The 24,200-nt window shown below is 41.3% G+C and overlaps 1 protein-coding gene across 1 annotated transcript in view; it reads left to right on the forward strand.

The window, feature by feature from the left end:
- Positions 1–24,200, forward strand: part of MAST4 (microtubule associated serine/threonine kinase family member 4) — a 438,694-nt gene that overhangs the window by 377,678 nt on the left and 36,816 nt on the right. The window contains exons 15-16 of the mRNA XM_065406852.1: positions 8,729–8,790; positions 16,830–16,915. Of these exons, the coding sequence (XP_065262924.1) occupies positions 8,729–8,790; positions 16,830–16,915 (148 nt within the window). The remainder of the gene's footprint in view (positions 1–8,728; positions 8,791–16,829; positions 16,916–24,200) is intronic.

Raw genomic sequence — 24,200 nt, forward strand, 5'->3', positions numbered from 1 at the left:
TTTGCTATTTATGAAAGCAATTTGGGCAGAGAAGGCTGTCAAAGTACATTATACTGGTTTGGTTCTCACCCATCCAATAAAGGCTACATCAACACTTCCATTATAACCCCTTGCCTCTCCACCCGATTCACAGCTTTATAACTTGGCAGTAGAATTCACTCCAGCTTGAATCTTGTTGGTATAAGAAGCCTTAACCCAGGAGAATTTTTTTCGGTTTAAATTTAAAAAAAATAATTGGAACATTAATGAAAAATGTACTGTTATTGACTTTGTTCCCTTGAATGATTTTCTTGTACTTCTGTAACACTAAAAAAAAAAAAACTTTGTTTTTTCAACATGACATTTTACAGACTTCTGGTTCATATATTTTACTAACTTGTTCCTTTTGTGTTTTGTTTTTAATTTTAAGCAACAGACTTATCTACATTTAAAACACATCATCCACACATGGGAGTAACTTTTAAAAACCCGTATAGTAATTCCCTAAAAAGAACTGTGTACTTAAATTTGTTCTGGTGAATAAAATAAGTCTTGTACAAGCCTCAGAACAAGAATATTACAATTATAAAGTCCCCTAAGTATTAAAGTAATGGAAATGTCCAGTTAAGTTAATTTATATAAATATTCCATTATCCGTAGAGTTTACACATTCAGTTGACAATATTGACATGTAAAAATTAACCTTACAAATTTCTGGGAACCTTATCTCTGATCCATAGCACATACTCGCAAACTCTTTCAACATATACTTATGAACTAAAATGTGTATCTTCAGTTGTGTAAAGTATGTAATTAACTATGTATAGGATTAGATTAGGACTAAGCTTCCCAAGATCTTTCAGTTACTACCTGTCTCATTTAGCTCTTATTACCCTGAGGAGTTCCTGTGGCTGGATCTACAGAGCATATTCTGTGGTTCCATTTTGAAGCTGAGAGGGGCAACCATGTAACTTGGAGATCTTGGGAATCTTAACACTTCCCCAGAGTAGTAGCTATGGGTTACCAAAGACCCTATTACATTCCTTAAAGTTCTAGAAAGAAAATGGCTTTTAGCTGATCTTGTTAGGCACTTTACCTTTTGTCTGCATAAAATTTAAAGCATTGAAGCCCTTATCTGGATAAACTAGATGCCTGTTAGCCAGTTAGCTTCTAGTACTATGAGACTTTAAGAAGCCCGACTAGGACAGTAGCTGCTCCTAAATACCAGTGGTACCCCAAGGAAGGTCCTAAGCTCCACAGGATTCTGAGCAACTTGATTGCCTCCCTTAATTTTCACTACCTTGGAGAGTTCCTTAGTCTAACAAGGCAGGGGATCTGCAGAATTAGGCGTTCTTCGAGTGCTGGTCTCTATGTGTATTCCAGGCATGGATACTCATGCCCACAATGTGCCTGAGATCAGATTTCTAGCAAGTAGCATCCATTGGTCTGTGCCTGCAAAGTTGCTCTCTTTGTCTCCCTGCGGAGGGGCAGGCATGGATACACCTCTCCAGTTCCTTGTTACCACCACATGGCCTGAATGGGATTCCTCTGTATCTGAAGCTGCTGCCTAGCTTTCCTATCTGTAGATATATATTGTAAACAGCTTTTAGTATTTTACTGTTTTTAGTGTTTTTTCTAGTTATAGTTAGTATAGAATAGTTTCTTCCCCACTCCAGGGGCCCTCCCCTGCTCCCCTCCCCTCAGGAGAAGGACTATGCCTAAAGTTCCAGGGTTTACGAACTGTCTCCCCTGCCCCTTTTCCTTCTGTGTCAGTGACAAACACCAGCACTGCCTTTACTGCCTTGGGGAGGCTCACATCACCACCAAGTGCAGCATCTGCCGCTCCTTCCCTCCCTGAACATGTGAGGGATGAGAGCTCTGTCTGAGGAAACATCTCATGGAGAGAGCCACGAGACCCTAGTCGGACACAGGATGGAGAGACCCCCTTATACAATGGTTGCAGGCTGTGAGCAGTGCGCCTCCAAGGACGAGAACCAGAGCAGAGGCCAGAGTTTAATCACCCAGAAATCACTCCCTCAGGCCTCTCATGAGAGTAAGGGACATAGGCATAAGGACTGATCCCCTTCTAGGTTTGCCTCTAAGAGAAAAGATCACTCCCTGACTCCGTCTAGGTCAGATGAATCCTCACGCATGGCTCCTAAATACTTAGGTCCCCATAAACCTGACCAAGTGGGTAAGGTGTGAAGGAGAAAGGGTCCGTTGGTACCATACCTGCTCCAACTCATAAGCCGAAGGATTGGCATCTGCCAGCACCAACTGGGAGCTGCACTTTGGACTCCCCTTCAATGGTACTGCTACGCTCTGAGAAGGATCTGCCAAGCCCTTGGATGCACTGGATCCATCGTTTACCACCTCCGGGACCTCTCGCACTCTAGATCAGAATGTACTGGAACCTTTACCTCTCCAGGGCATATTTTTACCTTTCCCTACCCTCAGTCTCCTCTGTGTTCCAGTCCAGTCGTCCTCAGGAACATGTCAACACTGGACAAAGGAACCACCTCATGGAGAAAGGGATTGTCCCATATCCTTTCTACAAGTCAGAGTTTGTATTCACTGATATCATCAGCACTGCTGATAGAACCTGAAACAACCTTCTTGTCAACTGAGTCCAATGTTCTAGACAAACCCTTGCCTCACAGGGAGGCAAGCCTGGATAGAGACTCCAGAAGATCTTCCAGCCCTCCTCCTCCCAGATATGACTACCCAAGGGACTGTTTGCACTCAGTGCCATGGGGCTCTCCTCAACTGGTCAAACCTTCATACTGGTCACACTGGGGTCCATGGCATGGGATCCTTTTGCTAGGCACTCTGGATCTGTGCACGATTCACATTGGCCCTCTCTTCCTAGCCAAAATCAACTGGCTTCGTTTGAGTATGCAGAGGAAAAAATCAAGCTGGATCTGACAGTACCAATGGTTCCAACAGGCATGACGTCCTCCTCGTTCAATGAGGCAATTTCTCCATCATCACCATCCCGATCTGATAATTAAGGCTACGAGTCAGTCACAGATTCCGTGATTTTATGAGACCTCCGCAACTTCCTCAAAATTCCACTAATTCAGCCCCGGGTGGCGGGGCTTGGGCTTACTTACCCTCTAACCCCATCCCTGTGTACATTTCCGTGATTTTATTGTTTATTGCCCATGTACTGTCTGTGACTTTTAATAAAAATACTCGTGCCAAAATCGTAGCCTTACTGATGATCACAGACAATACCAGCAGCTGTAGCAGAGGGTGGTGCCCAAGCTCCAGCTTCCATTAGAGGAGGTTCATGACATGCAGCATGGACTACTGGACATCTTACAAAACTCTGGTCCTTTGTGGTTGGCCCTCCCAATCAATGAGGCCATTTATGGAACCAGCCAGAGCAGTATAGCATACCCCCTGCATCCTGTGCCCCCACCCTAAAAAGGGTTGAGAGGTGATATTTTGTAGCAGCTAAAGGGGCAGAGTTTCTGTTTACTCACCCAGCACCCAACTCCTTAGTGGTGTAGGCAGCCACAGAAAGATCCGAACTGCAACACCCTCAAGTAAGACCCGCAGATGCCAAATGCCTTGACCTTCTTGGGAGAGAAGGTATTTTCATCAACCACCCTCGGATTTAGAATTGCTAACTACCATGCCCTGTTAACAAAATATCATTTTACTAATTACTCTAAAGTTGTGGAGTTTAATGACAAATTTCCCCAAGAGGACAGGGCTCAATTCCAAGCCCTCATAGATGAGTGTAAGCTGGTGACTAAAACCAGCAGTAAACATAGCCAGTACCATATCTAAAGCTATAGCTACAGCCATAGTCATGATGCATGAATCGTGGCTTCATTCTTTGGTGTTCAAGATATTCTTTTGATAATACTATCAAGGACTTGCTCTTTGATGAGTCTAGTCTCTTCAGTGAAAGACTTGGTGAGACATTACACTTGGTAAAGCACTCCAGAACAGCCCTCCACTCCCTGGGCATTTATACCCTGGTCCCAAAGAGAAAACACCACAGGCAGACTGCCCCCTCAGCTGTTTTACCACCAGCACCCTTACAAACCACTGCGCAAATACCAGAGGGTACAAAGATCAGGTATACAGCTTTCTCTTCAACCACCGCTGCTCAACCCAACCCACCAACCAGGGATTTCTTTTGACAAGATGCTTGAGAAATGCATCCCCTTATTGACACCATTCCCTACTGCCCCCCAAACCTTTGGTGGCCTCCTCACCCTTTTTGCCAGGGAGGGAAATAACAAAGGACAAGTGCGTACTACAGATCATCAACTCCAACTACATAATCAAGTTTCTCTCTCCTTCCCCACACAAGCCCTCTTCTGGATCCCTCTTCAGAGACCATTGTCATGAAATCTTCCATAGGAAGTGAACTCTTCTCCTGCAGCGAGGGGCTATAGTGCAAGTGCCACCCCAAATCAAGGGAAGGATTCTACTCCCCATACTTCATAGTTCCCAAGAGAAATGGGATGGAGATCAATTCTCATTCTATGCCAGCTAAATGTTTTTATTTGAAAATCAACATTTTGCATGGTCACACTGACATCAATAATGCCTTCTCTGGAGTAGGGCATGTGGTTCGTGGCTCTTGATGTGAAAAATGCTTATTTTCATGTGGACATTCATCCATCCTACAGAAGGTTCTTCAGATTCCTGAGGAGCACTTTCAGGTCAGAGTACTCCTGTTTGGGATTGCTACAGCACCCCGCATTATCTTTTCGAAGTTCTTCTAAGTGATGGTGGTCCAGATCAGAGTAAACAGCTACATTGTCTTCCTGTACCTGGACAATTAGCTACTAACAGGCAAATCCAGTCGAGAGTCCAGTCAGTGACCATATTCTTACACACTCTTCTGGCATCCTTGGGACTCTGCATAAACAAAGAAAAGTCCACATTTTTTAGGATTCTTTTTAGGAGCAACCCTAGACTCGATCTCAGCGAAGGCCTGTCTTCCTATGGACAGATTCTAGGCTGCGAACAGCTGATATGACCAATTTCCCATAGACTTCCTGCAGTCAAGGTCTGTCTAGGCCATGTGACCTCATGTACCTACATAACCTCATTCACAAGACTTCTGTTACCCGAAGGCCCGGCTCTGGTCAATTTACTCACCAAACAGAAACAACATGAATACCAAGGTAACAATCTATACTAAGGTCACAGCTGCTATCGTATGTTAGACAAACCTGGAACAACTGCACACGTGAGTCCCTTTCCTTCCACCCACACCCAACATGACCATAATCACAGACACATCCCTCATAGGATAGGAAGCCCACATTGCGCAAGGCACATAGTTTTCTGGGGATGGGGAGGGGCAGGATATATATCAATCTACTGGAGCTGAGGGCAATTCATTCAGCTTGCAATTCATTCTTTCCACTTATATGGTCTCCTCATATCCAGATAACATCAGACAACATGACAACAGTCTTCTACATAAACAAGGCAGAGAAAAATCTCTTCCTTTATGTATAGAGGTAATCCGTTTATGGCATTGGTGCATCAGGAACCACATACCTTCCAGGTGCACAGAACTCTGTGGTGGGCAATCTCAGCAGACATTTCTGTACAGATCACGAATGGGAGATATGCATTTCTGTCCTGAACGATGTTCCCGCTTGGTAGTGAACGCCATCTTGGGATCCCAGATGAACAAGGAATTCCATCTATAACTGCTGTAGAGCAGCACTAGGCCAGGAATCCAGGGCAATGCCCTCCTATTTTCCTGAACATACCACCTGAGGTACACCTTTTCTCCTGTCCCACTGTTACCACTGTGAAAGATTCATCACGACAAAGCTTGAGTCATTCTCATGGCAACCAACTGACTCAGATAGTTCTGGTTTCCGGTTATCTTACAAATGTCAATCTGTCCTCCCATAAGCATCTGTCCCTTCCCAGATCTTTTAACTCAGAAGAATGTCAAGATCAAACATCCCAACCTGTACCCTCTTCAGCTTACGTCCTGGTATTTGCATGAGCATCAGACCTAGAGCATTCATGTTCAGAGGCCGTTCAGTCTATCCCCAGACAAAGCAGAAAAGGCTCTAGAAAATGCTATTTAACTAAATGGAGGCATTTCTCTATCTGGATGCAACAGAACCAGTTATCCCCAGAGTCAGCAGATAATCCTACTATTTTGGACTATCTCCTGTCCCTGAAGACTTGAGGGCTTCCCATAGGTTCACTGCATGTCCGTCTAGCAGCCAGCAGTGCCTTCCATCCTCCTGTAAAAGGCCACTCCACTTTTACTCACCCTACAGCAGTTAGATTCCTGAAAGGTCTCATTAGGACCTTCCCACCAATGGTGAAATCAACACTGCAATGGGAACTCAACCTTGCACTCTCAATATTTGCTAGACCACCCTTTGTACCATTAGCCATGTTTTCAGTGCGCCACCTGTCCATGAAGGTCACCTTCCTAGTCATTATCACATCACCCAGAAGCATGAGTGACTCGCCATATACCATATTTCATAAGGAGAAGGTTTCCCTTCAGCTCCACCTGAAATTCATCCCCAAGGTAATTTCTGAGTTTCACGTGAGTCAAGCTATTCACTTACTGGTATTCTTTCTGAAAGCTCAGATTTCCAATGAGAGGAGACTTCACTCTCTCGACATCAGATGGGCTTTGATTTTTCTATCTGCAAAGAACAAAACCAATTGGGAAACCACCAAGGTTATGTATCAGAGCTATCACAAGGACCAGGGTTATCTGCTCAGAGACTCTCTAAGTGGATCTCTGGCTGCATCATTCTTTATGTTGGCTTGTATTCCTCCCGATGGGGTGAAGGCCCATTCTACTAGAGCACAACCATCCATACCTTCATGAAACATTACACCTCAGTCTAGGCCTCTTCTGCAGATGCAACAGTTGGAACAGCAGTTTTACAGACGTCTATATCAACTGCATCCTTGCAACTCCCTCTCCCTCCTCCTACTGCCAACCAGTCAGTCACATGTGGAATATACATAGAAGCCAACACTCAAAGAAGGAATGGAGGTTACTTATCTATAACTGGAAGTTCTTTGAGGTGTTTGTTCCCTATCTGTATTCCACTACCAGTGCTCCTTCTCCTCTATTTCAGATCTTAACAGTAAGAGGAGGAAGTAGGTTGGCAGTGCTCCGCACTGCCCCTTGTTTCAGAGCACAAGGAGCGCAACGGCACAGACCAATGGACACTGCTTGCTAGAAATCTCCAGTCTCAGGCATGTGGTGTGCATACATACCAGCATGTGGAATACGGGGGAGGGGGGACACACATCTTGAAGAACCACCAGTTACAGATAAGTAACCTCTATTTCTGCAGGATAGTGAAAGCTAAGATGAGCTATTTGATTATTCAGTATATTTTTCTCCATTGCCTTTCATGGTAGAAACAATTAAGATGAATATTAGAGAGACAAGGTGGGTGAGGTAATATCTTTTATTGGACCAACTTCTGTTGGTGAGACAAGTTTTCAAGCTACACAGTACTTTCCTTCAGGTCTGGATTAATCGTGATTGCCTCAGCACGTCCGACTTAGGCTCAGACCCTGCAGATCTGTTCCTTTGGCGGCAATGACAGTGGTGTTCAATGACCAACCAGCATCATTAAAGCAAAGTGTCATTTATTTAGAGCACAAGTATTACAGAGCAAACATATCTTAAAAACAATCAAACACACTACGTGAGGGTCTAGCTTACCAGGTGGTTAACATTTTCCACATAGGGCCCCTAGTAGGACTAGCTTCCGGTAGACTAGGGGTAGGCAACCTATGGCACACGTGCCGAAGGCGGCACATGAGCTGATTTTCAGTGGCACTCACACTGCCCAGGACCTGGCCACCGGTCTGAGGGGCTCTGCATTTTAATTTAATTTTCAATGAAGCTTCTTAAACATTTTAAAAACCTTATTTACTTTACATACAACAATAGTTTAGTTATATATTATAGACTTATAGAAAGAGACCTTCTAAAAACGGTAAAATGTATTACTGGCACGCGAAACCTTAAATTAGAGTGAATAAATGAAGACTTGGCACACCACGTCTGAAAGGTTGCCGACCCCTGCTGTAGACTCTTCCCAGTGCATCTCTGTGTCAGCTTGTCTCTTTGTCGGAGCTCACTAACAGTCTCTGGACAGTCCCTGGTGACTCACCTCCCTTCACAGGAATCACTTTTTAATTGTTTTATCCCTTAGATCTGGTAACTCCCAGCTCTGGCAAAACAAGGTTTACAGCATACTTGAGACAGGATACAGGATCTTTTAAGCCAACAGTTTGCCCCATTGTCTTTCAAGTGTCTACTGAAATAATCATATTTAGGAAGCCTTTGTGTTGCTTCCTTGTATGGTGTTCCCACAGCCCTGTCCTGCTAGATCAATACATTCCCACAGGGAAGTTTTATAACCCCAGTATACAGTAACTTCCTCTCTCTGCCCCAGGCACATATGGGGTTCATAAAGTTGTTACATCTCAGTATTCATAACATTATTACATAGCAGCTCCATTTCTGTCACAGAAGGATTCATAAAGGAATTCGACAACAGGTCAGAATTTCCAAAAGGGGATTATCCTCCTAAACTGGAGGACTTGACTGAATTTTAAAGGTCATTTAACCACTAATATAGGTAATACAACACTTGTTAACTGTCTGTTCCAGAGAAGTGACATTTTCATGTTTTAGTTTGGCACTTGCTTCTGTTTGCTATATGTATTCTAAAATGAAGTTTCTATCCTTTGTTTTCAGAAATAGCTCAGCTAGCTAACTATGACAGTGGCACAGCAGAAACTCCAGAAACAGATGAATCAGTAAGTGCAAGTCTTCCTGTTACAGTGGTGGTGGCTGATGTTTTTAGCATATCAGTTTTTAAAATACAGTGATGTGTTAATTGCGTTGTTTCATTACATTCTCTAGTAGATTTTTTACATGGCTGGCTGAACAGAATATAGGTTAACTTTCAAACTAATGCCAAGGTGCATAACTGATTAAAGATAGCAACAAGCAATAGCCCAGTTATGCCTTCTGTTTTCAGGAAGTTGTAATTTTCACCATTTTCATAAAGTCACTAATATTTACTTCTGCCTGGAGTTAGCTATTGCTAGAGACTTGCTTGTTTTCTTGGTACCTTTTACATTTCTGCTTAATCACTGTATTTTTTTCTCTTTTTGAAAAGGGTTTAAAAATCCCTCCAAAACTAGAATTTTTTGCACAGACTTTTTAAGTCCTCCACTTACACAGTGATCCAAAATTTAAGAGGGTGTAATGCACTGAACAGATAAATGGCAACAGGTTAAAGTGGTAGCTCTACATTTGGAAATTAAGATTTGTGAGTAGGAAGACTGTGCATTGAGTTTAAAAGACGTTTTGTTGCACTTTGAAAATACATATTGTGAAGATATTATACTAGGGCTGTGGGTAGTAATAAGTAGTATAAAATAATCCTTTGCACTGACTTGTTTAAATTGCCCAAGGTAGAATAAAAGTCAGTGGAGATGACTGGAATTACTGGTGTGCTTAAGGGCAGAATTTGGCCCATTATAATAAAAAACAAACAAACCGAGCCATTTTTCTTCTAAACAAATAAACCATAGAAAACACAGAGGTAGGATTACAGTGCAGCTTCACAGCAAAAAAAGCAAATGCGTTTGGGCTGCATACATAATTCAGTTCAGTAATAGTTAATTGGCATGACAAGTTATACAAGTATTGCTAGTGTGTAAAATAGAATCCTCAGGTATCTGATGAAAATACTTGCAGTATTTCCAGGCAAAGGCCTCAGACTGTGTCTGGGGGTTTTTCATCTTATGATCATTCCTGATTTGGTGGCGGGATGCCATCTACAAAGGGTTCAGGTGCTGTGACATGGAGGTAACTGTACCTTTCTATGCACCTTTGGTCCATCTGCATCTGAAATATTGCATAGATCTGGGCACTTAATTATCAGAAATATACTGACAAGAGGTTAAAGAGGAATAACAAAAATGATTAGGGGGCTGGACTTACTGAATTATGCAGTGTGACTAACAGTTAAATATGGCTACATATCAGGAAACACTTCATGATAATGTATTGTGTTAGTCTCTGGAATAATCACCCAGGGGACGTGGTGGAAACCTTGTTGCTTAGCAAATGTAAAACTAGACTGTCCAAAACACTCATAAATGTGTAATTAGGAACAGTCTTGTCGTGGCAAGCAAATGAATTAAATGACTTAATAGGTCTCCACTTTCAGCTCCAGATTATATCATTCTGTTAGCATACCTAGTGGCTTTCATGTACTATATTGTTATATATTGTTATATATAGCCTATTTGTGCAAAACGGTTGCCTGGAAAAGAATGCTTTTCCCCCACTGCCTCCTGTCCTTTTCAAAATGCCCAGACCGACACCAGTGTTGGTCCCTCCTCTTTCAATGGGGGATATCCTCAGAGGTTCTGAAGACCTACAAGTTGCAACTTGGCAATACAGGAAAGCAAGACTAATTCATTTAGTGCTGCACACTGGGCCATGCCCACCTGGGATAGGTTAAAATAATTAGATGTTTACCACTCATACCCCAGTGCCACTTGGTGGGTGGGTGTGAGGGGGGGAGGTACATGCTGCTTGAGAACTCTGTGGAAATATCCTGAGCCCTCTGTGAAGGAATATACATACCAATTCAGACATACTCTCTGGAACTAAAACCTCCCTCCCATCTGGCATATCAGATCTATTTTGAGGAAGGATATGGGAGAGAGAGTTCTTCACTAAATCTTGGGGACCAATTGAGTGGCTTCACCGGTGTTCAACATTTATTTAAACTGGTCCTGCAGGAAATGAAAAAGTCGCTGAGCACATAAACAACAAATCAAGTAGGAAGAAGGATTTCTTTGCCATACATATAGGAAAGCTTTATATCATTAAGTAACCCCAAATTTAATTAAGAGTTAAGTTTCCCAGTGGTGCCTCACACCTTTCCAGAATGTCAAGGTCAGCTACACTCCAAACTCCGGCAACCAGGATATGAAGAGTTGAGATACATGCCACCCCTACAATTAACCTTAACTCTGTCCTCTGCGCATACTAGTTTTTTCATTTTCTACAGAACACTCTGAGGACAGAACATATGAGCAGTCTAGGACGTAGTCTTGACATTCCTCTTTGCTAAGGCAAAACTGGGGTTTAGGTCAAGCATAGTGAAAAGGAACTACCTGTCCTACACTCAAGCACTGGGCCTTCTCCACACAAACCACCCCAGACTTGCAAAATGCAACCTCCCTGCCCCCCCGTCACTCTTCCCCTGATGATTTCTTCCAAGATAGTGTCTTCACTTATCCCCTACTTATCCCCAGAAATCACTAGCATGTATGCCACCACATTATTGATAATCCCCAGGACAAGTACACCACCGCTAACGCAACCTACAGAACTTTGTGCTGAAATGAGGCATATTTGATCCCTTTGATGTCCTCATGCATGTCTCGTATTAGCTGTGCCAATATACTGCAACAAATCCCTCCACCTTTCAATACAACTACACTGACACTGTTGGAGTGCATGTCAATAAATGCTAGAATTCAAATCTGTGGAGCACAACATAAACAACACATTCTCTTAGTCCTTCCTCATGTCTGTTTATTATGGTAAATTATTCCCACCCCCATGTACTGAACAGGGGCGGTCCTAAACTAGCTGCAAGCAACTGGTGCCCTAGGCGAACCATGCAATCAGCACCCCAAACCCAAGGCAGATATAGGCTAAGGTTTTTGGTAAACTGGGAAACATTTTGCCCCTTTTTTTCCTTTTAATGTTTTTTAAGTTTTTTTTTTAAACAGAGGCTTAATTATTTGGTTTGTCCGTCCATCTGTCTGCCCAACCAGTGTTTCTGAGATGAGATAAAATAGAGACACGAAATTTTCAAAATAGATTTGTACACGACAGCTAGATGATATTTCAGTCCAATTTCAAATAAAAATGCATTAAAAATGTTAATTATAATTTTTATTACTACAAATCCAAAATCATCCATAACGCTATCCTGCTTTAACTGCCATTACCACCACATCCAATACAGAAAGAAATAAGAAAACTCTTCAATGAACTTTAACCTGTATTTACAAAACACACTGAATAAAAAACACTGTACTCTTAAAGTATGACTTTTCTTGCTTTAAGTTTTGAAAATTCAGTCACTAGTTCTTTTCGATCCAATTTTCCAGCTATTTCATGCTCTATTGATATTGTGGCAAGTCCAACAAGTGTCTCTTGCACCATTGTTGAACACAGATATGTTTTTATCAATTTTAAAGTTGAGACGCTACGTTCCCCACTAGTTACGGAAACTGGCAAAGTGAAAAGAATGCACAGAGCTATAAAAATGTTTGGAAAACTGTGCGTTTATTTTCACAAACAAACTTCAGTACTTCTTCAGGAGTGGAATGTTTCTTAAGTCGTCTTGAAAAAGCCTGAAGCTGACTACATAAATCTGTAGCATCAATGTCTTTTTAATTTTCATGAGTCAATGCCAACTCCGGTTTTATACAAAATTCTCTTATCTGTTTTGCTGTTTTCTTTTGCAAGCTGTGGATATCATATAGAAAGCCAAATACTAACTCTAGCTGCTGCATCTGTTGAAAACTTTCGTCAACCGCGTGAATAGCAGTATCAAGGACTGCGATGTAGAAATTCACTTTGAGCCTTTGTTTTGGGTTCTGAATGGGTGTGTCTCGTCCTTCATACGAAAACTGCTGTTTCTTTTGCCGAATGCGAACTGGCTCTGGTTCAAATTCTGTCGGAAAGTCTATTTCTTCAGCAAACTCGAGAGAATCTACCATTGTTCTTTTGAACCCTTAATCATGTCTGAATTCCTCCAGAATATTTTTAGTTTGCTGCAGTTTTTGAATAGCAGAATGTATGTTCAAGTTCTTTTCCTGAAACTGCTTACTAGTGAGGTTAATCTTGAAAAGGATATTATACCACAAAATGAGTGAAGTCACAAATTTGAATTTGGAAAGGCCATTTGCAAGAGCTTCTGCATCTGAACATGCCGTATTGCCAGATGATCCAGTAAAGGTAATATCATCATAAATTTCAGTTAGGGCATCAGAAATGTTTCCAAGTTCACAGAAAAGAGGCTTCAAAGCATCAATGAGTTTGACAAGACCCATCTTGTCTGACTAAGTGGTTTCACAGTTAGAGAATTCACATGGCGAGTCGGAATCTCCCAACGACGTGTTGAGCCTGAGAAAAACACATAAACACGTTGCACCAGGTCAAAGAAACTGCTTGCCTCCAAACAGCATCTAGCAGCATCATTGACAACCAAATTCAGAGAATGCGCACTGCAAGGAACGAGAAAGGCCCTAGGATTGTTTTCCATCATTCTCCTTTGCACACCATTGTCTTTACCCTTCATATTAGTCCCATTATCATAGCCTTGGCCACGTAAGTTTTCAACAGATAATGACATTGTTTCAAGCTCTTGTAGAATAGTTTCAGTCATAAATGCTCCAGTCGTCTCCTTCAGTGGTACGAACCCAAAAAAAGTTCTTTTATGAGCACTTCAGCATTATCGTCATCTGCAGGCTTTTCCATATCCACAAAACGAATGATCATCATTTGTTCAACATGACTCACATCTAGTGTACAGCCCAGTATTATTGAAAAGTATTTTGCAGAATGGGCAGCTTCTACAATTTTCTTTTTAATGGGCATTTGCTAGGATTTGAATCAGTTCATTCTGCATATTTTTTCCTAAGTAATGAACCTGTGTTTCATGATGAGTTATTTTACATAGATGCTCCTTCCTGACTGTATCAAACAAAGCTAGGTATTCAACAAATTTTTAAAAGTTTCCATTACCTGGAGTGTACGATATTTCATTTCTACTGTGGCCGCGGAATGCTAAATTTTGTCCACCGAGAAGTCTTACTAAAGCAATCAGACGCTCTAATATTTGTTGCCAATATTCTTCTTTTTCTTCATCAATAGTTTTTCCTTTTTTCAATCATAATTCAAGTTCTTTCCAATTTTGAAAACATTACAAATGTTCTGTACTTCTTTCATGTGAAGAGAGAATTGAAGATACGTTTTTCCAGTCCTTCGAACCATTTTCAGTAAGTGATGTACCAGTTGCTTGATTTCTAAACAACTTGCAGCAAAAGCAAAACACAAAGTCCTTCGACACTGAATATTGTAACCAGTTTTGATTAATTTCTTCCCCATTAATGAGTTTCCTCTTGTAATGCTGAGCAGAGAATTTTCTTCTATTTCCATCCTTAGGGAAGGGAAATTCATGAACTTGTTCGGGTCCATGTTCCACGAGAATTTCCACTGTCATCACATCTGGGCCATGAAGCTGGGTCCCCATGGTGTAACTTGTTTGTAACTTCCTCATTCTTTCTTCCTTCTACTTCATTTACTTCAATTTCTGCATGTGTCTCTGAAGGTGAATAAATTTTCTCCACTTCCATATCAGTCTGATGCTGTGAGCTGCCTTCATCCAGAAGTAAGTTTCCATCATCTTGAGTTTCCAAACTGCTTTTTTGTGGATGTTAGCTACCCTCATCTCAAAGTAATATACTTTCATCTTGATGTTCCAAACTGCTTCCATGCGGATGTGAGCTAACCTCCTCTCCAAGTAAAATTCCTTCATCTGGATGCTGTGAACTGCTTCCATCTTTATTTGGATTAAAGAGAAGATGTTTCAGGAAGGATCCCTGCTGTTTTGCTTGGTCCTTTTCCTTCTTGGCCTTTTGTTTACGATACTCAGCTCCTGAGGGCTTTCTTTTTCCTCTTTCTGCCATGGAGCATTTGAATATTGTTATACTGTGCTCCCGACTGTAAGCATTATAGCGTTAAGAATGGCTGACACACCCACCACATGGTTGGCGATTTAAACCACATTGCAGCCGTCCCAACATGTCTTTTCACTGCTTAAAGGTTCAGTGATTAGTAACATACACTCACTTACCTTTTAAAACAGTTAGTTACAGCGTTTATACAGAAACAAAATGACCTTTTTCGAGGTTCTAACCCGACACCGGTTGTTTGGAAAGTAATCCCCTTCCTCACGGTTATCCGCTTGGAGTGTGACGTCATCACTTTTGTAGTCTATTAAGCATTAACGCTATTACTTTTCTTTTATGGACCTTATTTATTACATGTGAACCAGTTATAACAAAGAAAAGTTCATAATTATACAGCCTGATAATAACTCTTAAAGATACTCACATTTTGGATTTATAATGCTGAAAGACGTTATTCTTTACTCTTTGGCACCAAGAAACACAATTTTCCATAGTATTCGTTCGATTCTTAACCATCTACCTGCGACGTATGTTAAAATGACTGTTTGACGTATCAATTCGCGATATCTCTGCTCTACATGAATTTCCGGCTATGCGACCTTGATGTATATCCGAGTTAGGTGTCACTAGCATTGCAGCTCTTGCCACTGGCGTCTGTGTTTCATTGTGGCTGAGTTATTGCTTATCCAAATTGTGGAGTGGGTCATCTGGACCCTACGTCACAAATTGGAAAAAAAAATTCACTAAAATATTACTTATTTTTGCAGTAAATAAAAGATTTGACATATTAATAAATTCTCAGAAATGTAGTGAAATGAATTATAATTCGTATTCCCTCCGTACGCGCACGGGAATTGAAATAATGACATCTTCGTTATTTTATTTGTATTTTTTTTCATCTTTTTCATTTTTTTTAAATTTGATTTTTTCCCCCTCGAATTTGGTGTCCCGTTTAACTTGGCAGCCTAGGCAACCACCTAGTTCGCCTATATGGACGGGCCACCCCTGGTACTGAACCATTCTTAGTGGCTGTTGCCAGTTACAGAGGGCAGGGTTAAGGTTGTGTTGTGGGAGTGGCCAACCTTTATTTTTCCTGGTTTTCAGAGATTTGACATTCTGGAAGGACATGGTGCACCATTGGGCAATCTTAACCTTAACCCTGCATTAAAGTTTTGGGCACTTAATTCTCAGCTTCCCCATGTACCACAGCCCAGCTTTCTGCCTCCATTTCTTCTGGTTCTTTGGCAATGATTACCCCAGTCCCAAAATGTACTGTTTAGTCTCTTTGCTGCCTTTACATAATCTCCTCATCTCCAATCTCTCGTCCAGTCCAGTCCAGTCCAGCCCAGTTTTCCTACCTCAGCCCTCCTCCCTAGGGAGAGGTAGGTGTTGGCGAGGGCCCCACACGCTGAGGAGCTGGGGAGAGGATTCAGGGACTGCCATGGAGGCAGTGGGAACGTTTGTGGAGCAGGGAAAAACATGAGGGGGCTGCATGGATGTGGGGAGTTTTGGGAGACAGAACTGACGCCTCCTAGTATGCCCCACTGCACAGCTCTGAACTCCTCCTTTCCACCCCACTCTTCCCTGTGCTGCTCCAACACCTCTCCGCATTCCCCCTCACTGCTCTGACCTCCCATATTAGGCAATGAGTTCATCCATCCTTTGTTAGTCCATCCTGACCTATACATCAAGGACCAGATTTACAAAAGTATTCAGGCACCTGAGTGCCTAAGCAGGTTCAGTGTCTATCTGCATCCTTAGCTGGCTAAATATTTTTGTAAATCTGGCCCCATGTATGTCTGCCAGCACCCCACCACAGAGGTGAGTGGATTAACAGATGCAGAATAGCATATAACTTTCTGATGGAATAACAGCTTGCTTCAGAGCCTTCTCTGGCCCCTGATCAGTTGAGCTGTGGCTGATTGACCAGAGCCCAAAAGAACACTCCATCATGGTTTTGATGAGCATGTTGCAGCCTGAGGGCAGTAAAGAATTTTTTCTGTTTTATATATGTCTGTAGTGTTAACTTTGTTCTCTTTCTGTTTTTTTTTACTTAAAAGAACTCTAATACATCAGTGAAGCTCCGGAGGAAACCTCGTGAAAGCGATTTTGAAACAATTAAACTGATTAGTAATGGAGCTTATGGGTGAGTAATCCATGAGTGTAACAGCTCTTCTGCATTTTGTTTTTGCATAATTTCCCATTATTTTTTACTGTAAACAGCAGGGAGGGGTATGTGATTGTGTGTGTGTGTGCCTGGGTGCTTTTCTAATTCTGGTTTCTAGTCCAAATGCATTTCCCATGTTATTACTGACAATTGTGATATACAAGAAACAATTGAGCTTTCTGCTAACTGGTGCTAGTCAGTAACAAAATCCAGCATACTGCAGTGTCTTGAATTAAGATAACGTATATTCTCACCGGACAAGATGCTTGGGAACCTGTAGAACTAGATGCTACATGAAGCTAAAGATGAAATGTTAAAATGGAGTTTTGAAGAAAATTTAAAAAGTCTTAGCTTAATATTGAAAGCAGATTTTTTTTCAAATTTTGAAATGGAGTATAACTGAATCTGTAAGAAGTACACTGTAAAATAGTGTTCTTGCCCTAAAAAAATAGACACTGTTTTAAGTGAATACATAAAATATTTTTTCCCGATTGAAAATAAATTTATACCAGTCTGTTTAAACCAAAGATGCCTGAATGATGTCATACCGAGAACTCCATTGGCAGTTTGTCAGTTCAAGGGCCTCGCTTGCCTGGATAAAAATGGAGAGCACTCATCTTTCATTTGGAAATTCAACACACAGCGATTGGATGTCCCAGCATGCAATGCTCTGTCTTGGCAATGCCATGCTGCTCTGATTAAGATCAGACATTGCATGATGTGCCCTGTGGTCTTTTTTGGGCTCCATCTCTGTACACGAAAGGATTAAGGCAGGTCTATAGATCCAAACTCCTGTGCTGGGAGAGGCTCAAAAAATGGATTCAAACAATTTGGGTCAACCCTACGGTTATTGAGGAGCCCACTACCAAAGAAAGTTGGCTCTATTATGGGATGAGGAGCTGTTTCCTGGTCCTGACCTCATCATGCTGATTCTAGCCCTTTCTGCTCTCAGCCAGAATGTGGCAGCTGTATTATACGTCTGAGTGCTCACTGCAGAATTCCTGAATGTAAAAGAGGGAGCCACTACAGTCCACCTTCCTATCCAGTCCAGTGGATCCTCATGCTCACTTTTAATGGCTAGAGGCTTGAGGTCATAGCTAATGCGCCTCTCTGGTCACAATTAGTTATTTCTTTGTTGTGACTCATTGACCAAGGGAGTAGAGTATTTTGGGCTGCAGCTAATTCACCCTTTATGCCAGTGACGGTCAGTCACTATAGTGCATGCAGGGGCTATTGTCTGTGCCCAGACCTGCTTACGTGGCTCAGCAAAAAGCCTGAAGAAAATGTAGCATAATTTTCATTAAAATTACATAAAAATCCAAACACAGCTCTCAGTACTCAACCTCACACAAATCATCCCCTCAATGATTTTCCCCTAGGTACCTCATTGCCACATATTCAATTCTTGGAAAAGTCCTCTTCACAGCAGGAATCAGCTGCTGCCACCCCTGCTTCACCGGTGCATGCGTCTCTCTCTCCTTCCCCTGACAGCTGCTCCCTCCTTTCATCTTGTCCCCAACGTTCTCATTGGAGGAGGGGGAAGATAGGGAAGGCACTGACTTGGCCAGCAGGTGAAGAACAAAAGAGAATCTTAGCCGTTGTACCCACCCAACGTTGGAGGGATTCCTGGTGAGGAGAGGAAAAGAGAGATGGGGCCAGGAACCCTGAGCCTCCATCCAAAGGGCAAACGTTAGGAAGGTCTGTCTGTGCCTCATGCTCCTTACACTCTAAGAGCCTCAGCCAGTCATAGAGCAACATAGTGCAGAGAGCCACCTCTAGTCCAGAGCAGACCAAGTTTCATAGAACTGTAAAGCCAAAAGGGACATTTATGATCATCTAGTCTGGCCTCCTGCATAACAGAGGCTGAATTTCACCCAGTAATTTAAAGCAAGCCCAATAACTTGTGGTTTCAAATGAGTTCAGGCTAAAATGTGTGAAACATTTGGGATTCACAGATGTTTTCATGAATAAACCAGTGGCTGTCAAAATGTTCTCAAGCTGCATATAATGGGACCCCACACATCACAAACTTTCATAGGAGAAATGAGTATTGTGTTCTGTTCTGTTGTATGTGGTGGTGTGAGAACCAATATAGAATAGAGTAGAGTACTGGTGACGGAATATACAAACCCCACACTGGTAAGGAAGGGCTCAAGCAGCAACTCTGGGCCCAGGTGGATTCACTCTGCCATACCTGTAAAGCATTCATGTCTTGGAAGAGGAACTCATAAGCACCTTTCTGGTTAGATTTCCACTCCGCTTTACAAGGTAGGAGGTAGATTAATTTGCATTGACATTTTTCAGGCATTTAGTGTGGTTAGTTGACTTGGCAGCATGTGATTGGTTGATTTACTGTATATTTATTATCAGCACGTTTAAAGGGTAACATATCATTAGTACCTGAATTCCTCTTATCCTCTGTAAGAAACGGAATATAATTAAGCAATAATGTCTGTTGCATCTGTGGATACAAAGCAATAAACTTCTTCATAGGCATTTATTACAGTATATTACAAGTATAAACAGCTGAAATTAAAGTTATTGTTGTTATGCTACATGGATTTTTTTCTCTTCCAGTGTTTTTCCACTTCATTAACTTTCTGAAGTAATCTAAATATGTGTGAATTCTGCTTGTGCTTCACTGATTTATTCTCAGGAATATGTCACTAGGTATTTTGTGATGTGGCTTGTTAATACTTGATTATGTTGTTGTAATATTTCATTTCTTTCAAGGATGTAGTGAAAGGATTCCTCCTGAACCAAGTGAGAAGCAAATGTTATCGAGTGCAGTGTTTTTGTTTGGTCCTGCCTTCATTAGTGAAGTGAAAGGCTTTGATGATTTGACAGCGTAATTGTTGGTCTTGGCACATTGTAGCAGAGATTTGTCAGATATGTTAAACTTCATGAGTTTAAATTTGAACCATTGTCTTTTTTAAAGTTTGAGTAAATATCTTTGCAGTATTCCGCTTTGTAACTGCTTGAATAAACTCATTTGTAGTGTAATTAAATGACTGTATAGTAGATGAGGTATATCGGGCTTTTGGGAATGGTTGGGAATATACAAGAAGTTAAACAAGCTGTGAATCAGTAAACATGTAGGATGCAGGCCAAATCATTAATGGTTTCACAAGCTGTCTATCTTAGACTCTCTCACCAGCCAAAAGGTTTTCCTTTAATGCTCCCTAAATTTTTAATTTTCATTACTGTTCAAGCTGATTTTCTCCTAATTTTAAAATTTCAAATGGTAACATATAGGAACTCTTTGGTCCACTCACTGCAGCTGCCGTCAGCATGCCTGCACAATCAATTACATGTTACAGTTAGTTTTATTAGGTGTGTAAACTCCCCATTTGGATTTGTTAGGCAGTTGCCTTAGTTTTGCATAATAGTGCCTGCTTGATATGGTGCCAATTACATCAGTTGAAAAAGGGGTGGTGAATTGAATATTTGGGATGGGTACATGCGACATACTGGCCAAGTGTCTCTCTTTCCCCACTAGTGTCTGATCTATGTAGAGTAAAAAGCCCTAATACTGCTACTAGCTAATCCAGTAATTTCTGTCAGTTAAATGGTAGAGGCTAGTATTTTTGGTGTTGAAGGCCCTAGGCTCAGTCTCCATTGAGGACATGTGCATGGTGGAGTCATAACAAAATGGTGGCCCATCGGGGATTTGAACTCTTGTGCCCTTCAGATGCTCAGATGAACGTCCCATAATAAGAGGAGTAACACCCTGGGTAAGTGTCTTGCTTCTCTCCAGTAGATGGTAGATAGAGAAGAATAAGATCCTTCTAATGGTACCAGCTACGGAGTTAGCTCAAGTAGTAGAGGCAGATACTTTTGATGCTGAAGGTCCCATTTTCAATCACTGTTAACTGTAGAGTGTGTTGCAAAGTGCTGGAAAATAATTTCTCAATCTAGTGTTTCAATTACTCCCAGCCCTCCCTTTTATTTGGAATGCAACAAATTGGAACTTTCACTGAGATTATTCATTTTATAAAAAATCTAGGCAGTAGTATCATTGTTTTACACGGACTTTTACAAACAGTAAAGGTGGGAGGAGATACTCTTAAGGAAGGTTTACACTAGAAATGCTACATCGGCGCAGCTGCATTGGTGCAGCTGTGTTGCTGTAGCGCGTCTGGTGAAGATGCTCTATGCCGAAGGGAGAGCATTATCCTGTCAGCATAATTACTCCACCTCTGTGAGAGGCAGAAGCTGTGTCGGCAGGAGAGCATCTCCTGCCGACATAGCGCCAGTGTGGACTGTGCTTAGGTTGCTGTAACTTGCGTTGCTTGGTGGAGTGTCTTTTTCACACCCCTGAGTGACGTAAGTTAGATCGACTTAAGCAGTAGAGTAGACCTGCCCGTAGATATTGAGAGATGCTTTTTTCAGCTTCAAGAACAAAAATCTACATGAAGTAGTCAAACAACTGCAACTAGTAGCAGGAGGAAAACAAAATTATTGGGTTTTATCAGAGGGGTAGTTGATCACTTAGTGTTTGGGTATCAGCGAAATATCCCTACTTCTAATCTTAAATTATTACCTGTACACTTATCACAGTATGCTGGATTTTGTTACTGACTAGCACCAGTTAGCAGAAAGCTCAATTGTTTCTTGTATATCACAATTGTCAGTAATAACATGGGAAATGCATTTGGCAACTGTGATTTATGGTTTGTCAATGTGATTTACTTTTAAATCTCCTTTAGCTGTGGGGCTGTATTATCCTCTGCATCTAGCCCAGCCAAGTCAGATTCCAATTTTTTCCAGAGCCAATGTTTTCAGGAAATAATAACAGGATTATTGAAGTAATTAATATTAGAGCTGAAATGAAGCAATATTCGAAAGATCACGTCAGTGATGAGACTTTTTTGGAGGAGTAAACTTTGCTTATTGTAATTAAATGTAAGATCAATAAAATATAGGATACTAGTGCAAAACTTTGTCACTAAATATAAATGCTGTTCATCACAGTGAGACAGACCATGCAAGCAAACTCCAGCAGCTATGCCAAGAAGTGGATAGAAAGGAAGGTAAAAAACCCAAACCCTCAGTTCCAGAAACTAGAGGATTAGAATAATGCCATTCAGAACCAGGAACTCTGGATTGTCCAGCTGATTGAGACAAAATTCTAGTTGAATGCTACTTAGATGAAGTAAAAACAAGTGCAAAGTAAGAAATAGGTGCCCCAATGAGTCTCCTAAATGTATTCTGGATGAAAAAGTATTTACCCTCTGTGCGATTGTGCCCACTTACTGAGTCTGGGCACCAAGGAAAATTTTGGTTTGCAAGCAGTGAATGGAGCCAGGTAAAATTCCTGGGAAGTAATGGGCCAGAACTTCTAGAGTGCTAGAAATAATAGTTTACTTGTGGTAGAATGGCTTGCTGACTTGTTGCAAATAAAGCTTATCACCAGGGATTTATGAGTGAGGACGCCCAGAATCTGAGCATTCTTGTAACACCATGTGGACTCTGAATGAGCTTATATTCCCTTCAGGGTTGACTATTGCACTGGCAGCTTTCCATTGTTGTACAGAGGAGTGTTTGATGGGCTTTTGGGATTAAATATGCATCCCATTTTACATGTTATCATGGTCTATAGCAAGGGTTTTGACCAACATATGGAAAAATGCTAAAGCAATTGTGTAGCTGTGAAGTAAAAATAAAACCTGTAAATATAGTCTCTCTAAAAGAAATATTATAGCTGGGAAGATTAATATCAAGTGAAGTGCATTGGGCCTGACCCTTTAAATATGGTCAGCACTCAAAATTAGAAGCAAAAGAAGACAAAAATAGTCCATTAATTACAAAAGCGAAGGGATTTCCTGGTATGCTATCTTGGGTTAAGTAGTGTTTGTTCTCATGTTACTAAAACCTTGTGACCTTCTAAAAAAAATAAAAAACAAAGGAAAGAGCTGGAAGAGAGAGCCAATTGTCTTATCAAAGTCAACTGGGCAGATATCCACTAAGAGGCTGAAGGCCAATTTTGTTCTCCACTCCTGCTTCATCAATCCCCTCCCGTGTGATGATGTATCCCAAGTTTGATCAGCTGTTCATTTTGCACATAGATGCTTCAGCCAATACATGTGGGGACAATATTGTTTCAGCTTCAGTGCTATACATTTCAAGTAATAGCCTGTTAATCAGAAACATCTATCCAAGACAGAAATAAGCTACCACTTGCATTCAAAGAAGGTAGAAATCATGACTTTGAAATGTATCGCATTGAACAGTTGAGGAATAATCTGTAGTATGCTCCAGGTTTTCCCATCTATAGCAATAACATCTCCGCCGATGTCATGAAATGAGACCATATTTTTGCTACTGTTAATTTATATAGCTTATAGTTACCCTCCAATCCTAGGAGAAATCTCTACAATTAAAGGTATAGCTGTAAACTGGACCACTAGGGTGAGCTGTTCATTGTGGCTCCTATCAAGCAGCACCGCTGTGTCGTTATTAAAAGTAAGGAAAGGGAGAGAGGCAGGAAAATCAGACCTGGAAAGAAAAAAGAGGGAGTGAGATGCAGGGGTGTAGAGGATGTGGGAAGATGACCCACAATATAATGGGCCCTTCAATATAATGTGGGACTTCCCCCTTTATTTGGAAAGCTGTTGTACAGTCATAGAAGCCCAGTTCAGCGGGTTCGGGGCAGATCAGAGTACAAAAGAGCATGGTACAGAAAAGAGGCCTGCCTAGGAATGTTAAGATGCAGCAGGAGAAGTTTCGGTAATTTTTTTCAGTCTTCTTGCAATGAAGTTGTGATAAGTTCTCAATCAAGTGTTTTTGTGACTGTATATTCCTCCCAGCCCTCTCTTCCATTCAGAGTGCAACATATACAAAGACTTGGAAAGCAGCTGGCTTTCCTGATGATGTATATAGATGGTAATTCACATTACTAAATTTTCCCCCATTTTTTGAAACTGCAACAACGTTTGTACCTTTTTATTTAACTCTTCTTCTCTGGAAAGTCTTGCTATTCAACAACCATTTCAGTGATTGTTCAGCACATTTAACTACCAACTTTTAACTCAGTGCGAGTTGAGGGCACACTCAGGATTCGGCCCTTTGATCTCAATAACTGTGGTATAGAGTTGTTTCAGGTATGTTCAGGATATTGACAGGTTGGGGGGAAAGAAACGTAGCATAACTACCATGAATTCAGTGTAATATCAGAGGAAGAAAGGAAATCTACAACATGAATGTATTTGGAGCCACTTTCTTCATTTCAGCAAGCACCAATATGTGAGAGAGAATTCCACTA

Source organism: Emys orbicularis, chromosome 6 (assembly GCF_028017835.1).
Source record: "Emys orbicularis isolate rEmyOrb1 chromosome 6, rEmyOrb1.hap1, whole genome shotgun sequence".
Classification (NCBI taxonomy): Eukaryota; Metazoa; Chordata; order Testudines; family Emydidae; genus Emys; species Emys orbicularis.